The sequence below is a fragment of the Aspergillus fischeri genome, genomic scaffold, assembly GCF_000149645.3.
Source record: "Aspergillus fischeri NRRL 181 1099437636264 genomic scaffold, whole genome shotgun sequence".
In the NCBI taxonomy this organism is placed as follows: domain Eukaryota; kingdom Fungi; phylum Ascomycota; class Eurotiomycetes; order Eurotiales; family Aspergillaceae; genus Aspergillus; species Aspergillus fischeri.
Genome location: NW_001509762.1, coordinates 356765 through 369081, shown reverse-complemented (window position 1 = coordinate 369081; position 12317 = coordinate 356765). Strand labels below are relative to the sequence as shown.

The following is a 12317-nucleotide window of genomic DNA, read 5'->3' as shown; positions in this document are numbered from 1 at the left end:
GACCATCATTCCTTCAACTAACTTCCCATATGCGCGTTTTAGCGGGCCAAAAACGCCAACATCCAGTGGCTGTAGAAGGTGGGAAGTATGAGGTGGCATGCAAAGGCAAATGATTGCATTTTCCTTGCAGAAAGCATCAAATTCTGCAGTCTGGTGGCTAGAATGGCCATCAAGAATAAGCAATCTCTTTGCACCAGTTGAACTCTGCCGCGAGTGTGGCTCAAACACCTCCTTAAGCCAGCGAAGGCCTATTATATCAGTTGTCCAGCCATTGTCACTCTTTGCAATTGACTAGGTTTGAGGAACTGCTGGTTCTTGATACCAGGTAGCCTGTTGCTCCTTCCCCTTCAAGATGACCACTGGTGGTATAGAAACCCCCTTTGAGCTCACACATTCAATGATTGTAACCCATTCACGATTCCCTTGAATAACTGTACGGGGTCTCTCACTGCGATCCACTGCAGTAATAACCTTGGATGTTGTACAGAGTCCCATTGCAAAGCCAGTTTCATCAAAGTTCCAGATATCGTCTTCATGGATGCCATGTTCCTGAATAGCTCCATGTACAGTTTCAAACCACTGTTTTATAACCTTTGGATCCTCCTGCTTTGCACGCTGGTATGTAATTCTTTGATTATATCTTGCACGTAATTCAGGACGGCGTTTAACAAAGGAATAGGCCCAGTTGACTCCAAGCACTGCGGTAGAATCTTGGGAGCATTCACGAAGTAAAATCTGCGCCATTCCACGCAGAAACTCTGGCCGAATTGAAAAGCCTCGCTTATCTGCATCTAGCACTCTCTTCACAAGGACCTCCTCTTCAATAGCTATTAATTTATGGCCATTAGCGCGTGTTTCTATGCGTGGTTTTGTTCCTTTAAGCCGACGGCGAAGGGTAGCCTCAGATACGCCAAATACTTCAGCAGCTTTCAATTTTGATTTAATTTTTTGCGTTTTATAGGCAGAGATAGCCATTTGCATGCGGTTTTCTTGGGATAAGGGCATTTTGTATGAGCATAATGAAAATCTGACGCGTTGTTGAATGTTGGTTTGAGTATTTTGATGGGTGCGACGAAAACTCGTCACTCAGTCGTATTCGTCACTCGGCCGTGGATTACGTTATAATCTAATATTAAATATCTTTGCTATAAACTAATACTTAGAGAGGCCCCATGAATCAGCTGCAACTAGTAAATAATAGCATTAATAGCTTGCACACCTGGGAGATAAGGCTGTATAGCACCTAGAAGTGTAGCGGGCAGGGCCCGCTGAGTGCTCAGGCTGTTCGGCCCTCGCGAAGTCATATCCAAACTGGACACCAGCTGCAGGTCACGTGACTTCTACTAATTAATATAGCTATCTGCTTCGTCACGTGACCCACAGACCACTCACACACTTCTTCCTATGTTCGGCCGCCGCGGCCCTAGCTAGATTTCTCCTTTAGCGATTTCTTACCGTCCAAACCTAGGTCATAGGTTTCTAAGGCTTCTAGCCCATGACAACTGTTACTACTTCTACTACTAAGGCTAAATTACTTACTATTTTAGAGGCCATAAAGAATGTTTATTAGTGGAAATAACTATTCCTGGATATTAGATTCAATCCAGAGCATAAGATATCTATTCTATATAATAATTATTAAATAGTAGGGCTTCTACATAGTAAAGAGCCTATGATTCACACAAGGCTACACCATATTAATATACATCAACATTGGCTTTAGCAAGAGGTCTAATCAGGCTGCATATCAGTCAATTGGATTGAAATTAATCATATGCTGGCAGACAGCCTGATGAAGATATTGCCGAAGATTAAGCATGATGACTTTTGTAGAATGGTTAGGCTCATCAGCCAATTAGAAGGCAAAGATTGAGCTTTAACCTATCTAACACCATCAATTCAACATGATTGCATGTTTAGAGAGATGGATATGGCTTTAACAGCTATGGATGGAACATGCAGCTTCGCCTAATTGGCTTAGCTGGGGGGGTGTATTGAATTATATGACCACTTGCCTAATTTGGAAGTGATGTGATTTTACCAAGCTGTTGAAGCCATTTCCCCAAGCCATTTCTTTGCTCAATAATCAGCGAATATTCGCTCTAATTATGGAGTCAAATTAAAGGCATAAATAGGAGCTAGATAGTCATTTGTTTAGAAGAATCAGACCTTCATTGATTTTCGATTGGCCATAGAAATTGCTAGTGCCACGTAAATCGTTACAGTATTATTGTTTTCAACATGAGGCCATGTCTTTCGCCTAGAACTTCTGTCAAGTACATAATTACTACAGAGCTCTCCTTGGTGTGTTGTTATCGGTGATGTTGAAACCTCTCTCTCTGACTTCACATTATCCGAAGATAATTTTTTGCCCGTTTCCGCGACAGCGGAACACCGAGGAACCGCCTTAAGTGTTCACCTTACCAGGACTCTTTCTGGTTGTCAACGCTGGAAAAAATTTATAGACTCGATGGTTATTTAAAATGCCTGTCGTTAATGTAGATGATCTTGTCCGTCTCCAACAGAGGTCTGAGGACATACGGAATGTGAGCTACCCCTCCATCCCACCTTGATGTCATATTTTCTACTTGTTCAGCGCTAACCATCCCGCAGATTTGTATTCTTGCCCACGTTGTGAGTACTCTAAAGCATGACTGACTGCCAGAGCGCGTCTAATTCTGATTGTGATGATGACTTAGGATCATGGGAAAACTTCGTTAACAGACGGTCTCATCGCCACAAATGGCATCATTTCCCCGAAGTTGGCGGGCAAGATCCGCTATCTGGACTCACGTCCAGATGAGCAGCTTCGCGGAATCACTATGGAGTCGTCTGCTATCTCCCTGTATTTCTCCATGATGCGTCGCTCGTCTCCTGATGCTGCTCCTCAACCCAGAGAGTACCTGATCAACCTGATCGACTCGCCTGGGCATATCGACTTCAGCAGCGAAGTATCGACAGCTTCAAGGCTCTGTGACGGTGCTCTAGTTCTTGTTGACGCCGTTGAGGGTGTCTGCAGTCAAACTGTCACCGTGCTACGTCAAACTTGGGTCGAGCAGCTCAAACCGCTTTTGGTCATCAACAAGATCGACAGACTGGTGGGAGAGTTGAAAATGAGCCCCAGTGAAGCTTACTCTCATTTAAGCAGACTCTTAGAGCAAGTTAACGCTGTCATCGGAAGTTTCTACCAAGGCGAACGGATGGAGGAAGACCTCCAGTGGCGAGAGCGTATGGAAGACCGTATCAATGCCTCCGCTGCTCGAACAGCTCAGAAGCAGGAACAAGGCGATGAGACAAACATGAGCAGCGTCGATGAGGCGGAATTTGAGGAAAAGGACGATGAGGAAATCTACTTCGCTCCGGAGAAAAACAATGTCATTTTCTGTAGTGCCATCGATGGCTGGGCTTTCACCGTTCGCCAATTTGCCGCCCTCTACGAGAGGAAACTAGGGATCAAACGGTCGATTCTTGAGAAAGTGCTATGGGGAGACTTCTACCTTGACCCTAAGACAAAACGTGTCTTGGGGCCGAAGCATTTGAAAGGACGGGCCCTCAAGCCAATGTTTGTTCAATTGGTGTTAGACAGTATCTGGGCTGCATACGAAGCTACAACTGGTGGAGGCAAAGGCAAAGGGTATTTTGCATTAGCCGAGATTGGAGTTTGTTTTGATACTGATGTTCTATTAGAGATCCAGCTTTGTTGGAAAAGATCACCAAATCCTTGAACATCACCATTCCGCCTTATATTCTTCGCTCACGGGATCCCAGAAACGTCATGATGACCTTGTTCTCCATGTGGCTTCCGTTATCAACTGCTGTTTTGGTGTCTGTTATTGAATATCTTCCCAGCCCACCGGCTGCCCAAGCCACTCGACTACCAGGACTAATTGAAGGCTCCCCTGGTGCTGAATTTGTCGACAAGAAGGTCAAGGAAGCAATGGTGGCGTTCAAGACAGGCACAGACGCTCCTGTGGTAGCCTATGTCAGCAAGATGGTTGCGATTCCTGAAAGTGAGCTACTGTCTAGCAAAAAGCGCGCCGGTGCGACCTTGTCAGCAGACGAAGCCCGCGAAATTGCACGCAAGAAGCGAGAGGAGATTGCAAAGATGCAGGCGGAGGCAGGAGGAAACGGAAATGACACGGACAACTACGCGCGGATCACTTCAGCGTTCGAAGTGACCACGTTAGACGACGGCGAGGAACAAGGGGAACCAGAGGATAAGGAAGATCCGGAGCACTTGATTGGTTTTGCACGACTGTACTCAGGCACCCTCTCTGTTGGTGATGAGGTCTATGTGCTGGCACCCAAATTCTCTCCGGCGCATCCTCATGCACACCCTGAGCCACAGAAGGTGACAGTCACGGATCTATATCTCCTCATGGGCAGGAGCCTGGAGCCGCTCAAGACTGTTCCCGCGGGAGTGATTTTCGGTATCGGTGGCCTTGCAGGTCATGTCCTCAAGAACGGAACTCTTTGCTCTCAGCTTGAAGGAAGTATCAACTTGGCTGGCGTCTCGCTAAACGCCCCACCGATTGTAAGAGTTTCGCTTGAGCCGGCCAACCCTGCAGACCTGAACAAGATGGTTACCGGTCTGCGCCTCCTCGAACAAAGTGATCCTTGTGCACAATATGAGGTCCTCCCTAGCGGTGAGCATGTGATCCTGACTGCCGGTGAATTGCATCTTGAGCGCTGCATAAAAGATCTCCGCGAGCGCTTTGCCAAATGCGAGATCCAGACCGGTCAGACAATCGTACCATACCGGGAAACAATTGTCAGCGCGCCGGAAATGGCGCCTCCAAAGAAACCAGAACTTGGCCGAGGATGTGTGTTGGCCGTTTCTCCTTCGAAACAGCTGACTGTCAAGTTGCGCGTTGTGCCCTTACCTGAAGCAGTGACGGACTTCATCTCCAAGAACGTTGGAACAATTAAGCGTCTCCAGTCCGAGGAACGCTCGGCGGGTGAGACCAAATCCGACGCAGAAGCAAGCAACGGGTCGTTGGAGACCACACAACAAGTTGAGTCCGGCGATGCTTCTGGAGAAGCCCGAGAGGGCAGTCAACTTTCCTTGAAGGACTTCAAAAAGGAACTCACCAGGATTTTCAACGAGGAAGTCAAGGAGGACAAAGAATTATGGGCAAATGTCGTCGACCGAATCACTGCTTTCGGTCCTCGACGAGTTGGACCGAACATCTTGGTAGACGCCACAGCGGTGAACACCTGCGAGAAATTGTAAGTCTGACATCCTTTCCGACAACTTCCTCAACCTAACTGGCGCAGCCTGCTCGACGACCCCAAACAGCAACCCAACGCTACAACCGAAGAAAGCAGCCGTGACGCACTGACGGTCCGCGACTTCAACGACAAGCTCGCGCACGCCTTCCAGCTCGCGACAGGTCAAGGCCCTCTCTGTCATGAACCTATCCAAGGCATCGCCGTATTCCTGGAAGAACTATCCATCAACGCCAGCGAAGAAGAACTGGACCTCGGTCGCCTGACAGGCGAAGTCATCCGACTAGTCCGCGAGAGTATTACCCAAGGTTTCCTCGACTGGAGTCCCCGGATCATGCTTGCAATGTACAGTTGCGAGATCCAAGCTTCAAGTACGATTAGTCCCAGACCCAATCACCCTGTCCCATCTTGCGCAGCTCAAACACAGACTAACACTGCTACAATAGCTGAGGTCCTCGGCCGTGTCTACGGCGTCATCACCCGCCGCCGCGGCCGTATCCTCTCCGAAACAATGAAAGAAGGAACCCCCTTCTTCACCATCCTGGCTCTCCTCCCCGTCGCCGAATCATTCGGCTTCGCTGAGGAAATCCGCAAACGGACATCGGGTGCTGCACAGCCGCAACTCATCTTCGCGGGCTTCGAGGCCCTAGACGAAGATCCGTTCTGGGTCCCGGCTACGGAGGAGGAACTGGAGGATTTGGGAGAGTTGGCTGACCGTGAGAATGTGGCGAAACGGTATATGGACGCCGTGCGGAAGAGGAAGGGGTTGGTTGTTCAGGGTAGGAAGTTGATTGATGCGGAGAAGCAGAAGACGTTGAAGAAGTAGATTGTAGTTATTGTGATAAAATGAGAAATTTGAGATTTTTTGCGGAATCTAAAGAGTCCATGCCTACCATCTTACAAATAGATACTGCAGAGATACGAAATTTGTGCCCTCGAAAGAGATTTTTCCACATCCATCAATCAAGGACTAGGAATAGTAGGCGAGGGTCGTGGAAGATGAGTAGTCCCCCACGCGGAACAAACCATTAATCTTCCTCCCGTGACAAACACAGTTCAGCATTGAAATGGCCAGAACCATGGATACTAGGGAGGTGAAGGAATGAACTAATAGGATATGTCACCAGGATCGGAAACGGGAGAAAAGATTCCTTCATTCTCGTTTGAAAAGTTAAGAATGAGTAAATAGAATAGGTCCTTCCATGCTAACGGCCTCATAGGTGGTGAGGCTGGAGGATATTGTTCGCAAACGAGCTGAACATATGGGTATCTAATGTGTATGCTTGTTCGCCAGCGCTACGCCGACATGTCCCAGCTCGCTATATGGAAGATCGAATGCCTGTGTAGAACAAAGGCATAGTCCAACGGCCCCTTTAAGGACCGAAGAAACCCGCGGATCGTGAGTTCTTCTCGCACGACCAGGTTTCCGAGATCTATCTCGCTCTGGAATGTCCAGAAGACATGCCCAGAGCGTCGGCGAGATGATCTTATTGAAAATATCAATGGTATGAAGTTCGATAATAGGCGACGCCGATTTATTTCAATCTCAAGCGTCATCCAACCGTCGACACCACTCAAAACGGCCGAGCAACCTTTCGCAATTCTGCAGCACCAGTGACGGGGTCTCTCATCTCTTTCCAGCTAACCGGAAACATCATATTGCCAGCCTCGCTACGTGCCATGACGACGCCAAGGTCATTGCGCGCAGTGGTAAGATAATAGAAACTCTGATCACCCAGGGAAATGACGGAACCACGCACAATATCTCCAACACGGAACATCTCATCCATCACAACGCGGTCCTTCTCAACAGCACGCACATCTTCCTTCCGGATAAGCGCCTGGAAGCGAAGCTCGTCGGAGCTACTGTGATTCTCAGGATTGGCCGCCGAAGTGAGGATGGAGACAATGTTGTCGTTGTCTGAAGCCGTCTTCGACGGATCGGGGTTTTGGGAACCAGCCGACTCGTCGAGCACGACGAGGATGGAGACTGTGGCCTGGCGTTTCTGGACACGGGTGACGCGTGCTAACACAATCGAGTCGACAGCGGGGAGAGTGTTGTACCTCAGTTTGGGTTTCGTAGTGGTGGTCGTATATGCAGGTGTGGTCGAGGTAGAAGGGTCCGTTTTCCTCGGCAAGTTCCGCGAGACGCTGAGGATAGATTTTACTTTGGAGCTGGGTTGAGCTTGTTGGACAACCACTGGTCCAGCAATGGATGCATAAATGTTGGCATTCTGTACGTGGGTACCTGGTCCTGCAGAGTAAGAAGACACTGGCCCCAGGCGCTGACCTGGAATAGCCAAAGAGGGTAGACTGCTTGCCATCTCAACTGAGCGCCACTAAGAAGTGGCAATCTTCTTCCCCAAGGTGCAAAAAGGATGTTGGATTTTGGTTTGGAAAAGGAAGCTGGAAGCTGGAAGCTGGAAGCTACGGAGTAATTTTTGCTGCAATGTCTTGCGGAGACCGGCTCGGAAGGAGGTTTCCCCGGTCTATAGCAATTTAGCCAACGCCTTCACAGATGCATAAACATATCGATGAGAAATTGATGAAGAGATGGATTGTTTCTCACTAAATCTAGGTATACTGCGATTCAAAGTATTATGACCTTTAAATCTGTTCTAGCATCAATACAGTATTCATGTGCAGCACAAGCAGGGTAAAATAAGCGTGACAGTCCTGAAAGAAAACTATAGACGAACAGACAATTATGGATGAGAATTCTAGCGGGAATCCATAAACGCACCAAATGCTCGCTGACGAAGGAAATAAGCGTAAGAAAAGACACCGAATCAATGCCCGCTTAGCACCCTGTGGTAAGTAAAGGTCCGATGTGTTGAGAATGGTAAGAAGAAACGTCAAGATATGAACGAGAAGGAATGAAGCGATGGAAGGTGACAATTATGGGATAGCATCGCATTAGCCTTCGACAAGAGTCTGTTTTGGACCGTTTCCGAGTAAACCGAGACATCGCCGTGCCAGCGCAATGACCTCGGCCTCACCATCCTCCCCATCCTCTTCGTCAGATTCGATGTTCTTGTCCGAGATCGTTTTGACCATCTGTACAATATCTTCGGATTTGGATATGTAGCCGATGAGCCGCTTGTCCTCCGATTCCAGCAATTGAAGGAGAGTCCAGATGGCAATGTGCTGGAAGGTAGGGTCGCCGCTTGCAAGGAACCTTTTGAGATAACCGTGAATGCCGCCGTTGGGGTCAGCCCAGTCACGAACGAAGATCGAGTAATCGCCAACTGGTGCTTATTAGTACTTGCGCGATTGAGAGAGTAGTAGAGCGATGGCTGGCGACGTACCTTTTGAGGAGAGGTTGCCCAAGGCAGCAGCACTGTTGCCCTGGACCTCGATACTTTCGGAGTTCGTAAGGGGGATTAGCACATCGAAGACACCTAGGTTGAGCAGATGAGGTTTCAATTCATCGCTGAGAGCCAGCACAGCGATTGCAGCGGTCATTTCAGATTGCACACTCAGAGGAACCCGAAGGACCAGATCTTTGCATTTCTGTACGGCACCGGCCTGCAGAACAAGCTCCTTGTTGCGATCAGAGCTTGCGGCAAGGTTGCGAAGTGTAGAAATGGCGTGGCATTGTATCTCTTCGTTGTCTGTCGAACCCAGAAGGTCTACTAACGGCTTAAGGAAGCCTGCATCGATGATAGGCGACTCGTTGAGAGGATGTATGGAGATATTGCGGATGCATGCAACAGCAGAGAGAATGAGGGGAAGGTATGAGGACTGCAACAGGCGCAGGAGTGGCGGAAGGCCCTTTGCACGAACAATCTCCAGCTGGTATTTCTCGTCGGAAGCGAGGTTTCGAAGTGCAAGGGCGGCTTGGCACTGAACTTTGGGAGTGGAAGAGTCCATGAGGTGAACAAGAGACTGAACCAACCGTGACTCCGTCTGGGCGAGCCGCTTGCGATTCGAAGCATCGACAGCGATATTGCTGAGGGCAGTTGTGCAGTAGTATTGTACATCGACGTCAGGAGAGGAGAGCAATTGAACAAGCACAGGGATTGCACCGGCATTGACGAGTTGCTGTCGGTTGTCATCTACACGAGTAGTCAGCCAAGCTCAGAACCGTTCTATCCCACGGTCCAACTTACCTGAATGCGTCATATTCAAAAGCGCTCCAGTGGCATTACGTTGTACACGCATGTCCTTGGATTTTGCTAGACGGATCAATGGACCTAGAGCTCCCGACCGAGCAATCTTGGCCTTGTTGTCCTCATGAGTCGCTAGATTGGTGATACAACCGACCGCATTGCATTGGACCTCGACGTTGGGCGACATCATCTGACGTATGAGAGGAGCCAGCCCTCCCAGGGCAACAATGAGCACCTTGTTCTCGGCTACAACCCATCAGCAATACTCGAGGACGATATGGGATTGAGTAACAAACCGTTGACGGCAAGATTTCCGAGAGCTGCGCTAGCAGCCCTTTGAACTTCAATGTCCGAGCTCTGTAACAGGAAGAGGATAGGCTCGAGCGTGTCCCGGTCGACTTCGCGCACATCTGCGACAATCACAATAACGTCAGTCCCAACTTCTGGTTTCATAGCAACGATATGACGTACCTCGCTCAGTTATCTCAGCGAAAGTCAGGCTAGCACTTCGTTGAAGGTCCACATTATCAGAATAAACCAAGGTGCTCAGGGCGCGAAGAGGCTCGCCGGAGAAGAAGTCGGTTTCGGCTCGCTAGAACGCAAGTAAAGTCAGCTTCAACAGCAAAACAGAGGTCCGAGTACGTTGATAGATATGTTAGATGCGAAGCGCAGGTGCATAGACGACAAAGCTAGACGTACGTTCTCCAAGTAACCGAGCAGGTCGGATACGGCCTCCCGCTCATTGTCTGCTAGCGTTGTCTCATAAATTCCATCTCGCGAGCGACCTCCGACAGGACCAAGACAGGCCGTGATATGACACCAGCGGTCGACTGCCGATAGACAGGACAGACACGCGTTTGCGATCGCAGTCATACCTTCGGTTATGGGAGGCCAGAAGGCCTCGCAAGCGACAATTTCAAAGCGAAGGTAGGCGTGAGGGACGACAGCCGATCAAGATAAGAAGGAAGGTAGCTTTAGCCTCCCCCTTGTTGTTCTCTCTATCTCCGCTCCTTCAGACCGACAGCTTTCGCGGTGATGTAAGCGATCCGAGGATGCGACTGGTCCAGCAAGGAGATGCAGGATGCGAATGGAAGTCGATTGGCGATGACAGAAAGGACGGGAGGCTCTGCATATAGCACCTGGAGCTAGCTGCTGAGGTAGGAGCGGGAGGGTAGGGCACGTCGTCGCGTGATAGGACTGGAAGACAATGTGAGATAAACCCTCTTGGTTTCTAGTTAATGAGGTAATTATTCTCTTGATTCTTCCAAGGTCTGTGTCCGATCTTTGGAATGCTGAATTATGAGACGAGAGGGAGGGGGAGAAGGGTAGGAGATGGCAGACGGCAGGTTGGTTTAGGTTTAGCAGGTCTGCTGCTCCGTCTAGTTTAGCTGGGTTACCTTAGTCTCGTCAGCGGCGGCTGTCACTGGAGAAGGAAGCTCCAAGTGAGTCCAACCATGCTTTTACTAGGTTTCACTGGTGTTGTAAGTAGCAGGTAGATACATATGTTGAGCACCGTTTATACGATTACAATTAATCTTCGCTATCTAAAAAGCTTCTTGCTAGAATTCAATTTCGAGCAACCGAAAATGCAGAGAGGTAATTCGTCATCGTCAACTTCTTCTCGCCTTTGTTTATCTATCTCGCATCCGCCCCAGCCATGCTTTTTATCCGTCATGAACCACACGATTCTCTTCTACTCCCCCGGACAAGGCCACCAGTGACAACTTCGCAAGCTCGCTTCGAGGGCTACTATCTGCGGAACCCAAACACATCTTCATTGTCAAGTCAATGAGATAATTCCGCAGCAGAATGGAGCCCACATATGGGAGTAGACTGTTATCACACTACCAACGGCAAGCAAGCATTTGGTCGATCCCCGGGAACTAAAGGCGGCATGATCCTACCAACAGGCCTGGTCCCCATCTAACTATGTCTTGCCTTGCTGACTGTCCTTTGGGGCGCAATGATGTGCAATCATTCTCCTCTGTTGACAAGCGTATAACATGACGGTCCCCTTGTTAGTTGATTGGAACATTGTTTCCGCTCCACCCTTCCTCCACGTCTAACTACACAGTACATTAGTGAAATCAAACCCATTGAAACGAATATCGGATGACTAGTCCTAACTCTTTTCTTCCATCAATTTCTAAACATCTTGAGAAACCCGAAATGGCGACTAACAAATGACGCGGTTGATCACCAGACAAGTGACGGATGATCAACATGACCAGGGTGTTTCCGAGTCAGTGGATGGTGGGGGAATACCATTTTGAGAAACGGCCAGAATCAACATATCAATGCATCAAAAATCGCCAAAAGTACGTCCATTCTACACATAGCGCTGAGCCTCGCGCAAAGCCCGACCCTAAGACTAAAGGCTTGAAATCACATGGTTTGATGTGCACTGCGTTGCTCTACCATTACCACCCAATTTCACCACTCAGAGGAGCGTTTCAGCTGGCTAGCCAATCTTTCAAATATCTTGCACTCTGATATGATGAAGGCACACACAATTACGATCAAGTCGAGATGTTCGGATTTAACTCGCACTTAAACTAGCTATGGTGGTCATCCCAGCAACTCAAAGCAAACCAATCACAATATCACCATATAGCTGTGCCTTGATCTTGATATCGACTTCGGCGACCAGATCCAGATGAATGGTAATCTTCAGGTTAGAATCTTGGTTCTTCTTATTCTTTGAGCTTGGGTCATTTTTGGCGAACGTTGTGAAGCCGTCATTCTCCGAGAGTTGTTTGTCCTTCTTCTCGTCGCTGGACATTTCAATATGACCATGAATCAGCACAGTACATTTGGCAGGTGAAAACGTTGCGTTAGGGAATGAATAGGTAACATGATACTTACTCCGCACCCATGTTTCGAGTCAGAAGCACTTCTTGTGACGGAGTGGACTCAGATTTGTGGTTCGTCAAGATTCAATTATTGCTCCTGTGAAGGACAAAAAAGGGGATACTG

The 12317-nt window shown here is 48.6% G+C and overlaps 4 protein-coding genes across 4 annotated transcripts, besides 3 other annotated features; 1 reads left to right on the top strand and 3 right to left on the bottom strand.

Moving 5' to 3' along the window:
• Positions 1–1005: part of a mobile genetic element that runs on past the window's edge.
• Positions 1006–1498: 493 nt separating this feature from the next.
• Positions 1499–1834: a mobile genetic element.
• Positions 1835–2483: 649 nt separating this feature from the next.
• NFIA_073530 (GTPase RIA1) lies at positions 2484–6055 on the top strand (the record flags this gene model as incomplete). The annotated part of the gene is made up of 6 exons (XM_001259333.1): positions 2484–2546; positions 2614–2634; positions 2700–3634; positions 3688–5229; positions 5278–5600; positions 5676–6055. The coding sequence occupies 6 exons, from the start codon at positions 2484–2486 to the stop codon at positions 6053–6055; spliced, it is 3264 nt and encodes a 1087-aa protein (XP_001259334.1).
• Positions 6056–6803: 748 nt separating this feature from the next.
• On the bottom strand, positions 6804–7553 carry NFIA_073520 (exosome non-catalytic core subunit CSL4; the record flags this gene model as incomplete). The annotated part of the gene is made up of 1 exon (XM_001259332.1): positions 6804–7553. The coding sequence occupies one exon, from the start codon at positions 7551–7553 to the stop codon at positions 6804–6806; it is 750 nt and encodes a 249-aa protein (XP_001259333.1).
• A 78-nt stretch (positions 7554–7631) lies between these two features.
• Positions 7632–7658: a microsatellite.
• A 487-nt stretch (positions 7659–8145) lies between these two features.
• On the bottom strand, positions 8146–10214 carry vac8 (protein anchor VAC8; the record flags this gene model as incomplete). The annotated part of the gene is made up of 6 exons (XM_001259331.1): positions 8146–8477; positions 8538–9287; positions 9342–9587; positions 9638–9751; positions 9813–9933; positions 10041–10214. The coding sequence occupies 6 exons, from the start codon at positions 10212–10214 to the stop codon at positions 8146–8148; spliced, it is 1737 nt and encodes a 578-aa protein (XP_001259332.1).
• A 1456-nt stretch (positions 10215–11670) lies between these two features.
• NFIA_073500 (uncharacterized protein) lies at positions 11671–12123 on the bottom strand (the record flags this gene model as incomplete). Its single annotated transcript, XM_001259330.1, has 2 exons — positions 11671–11706; positions 11941–12123. 2 exons carry the CDS (start codon positions 12121–12123, stop codon positions 11671–11673), a joined length of 219 nt encoding a protein of 72 aa, XP_001259331.1.
• Between the last annotated feature and the right edge of the window lie 194 nt (positions 12124–12317).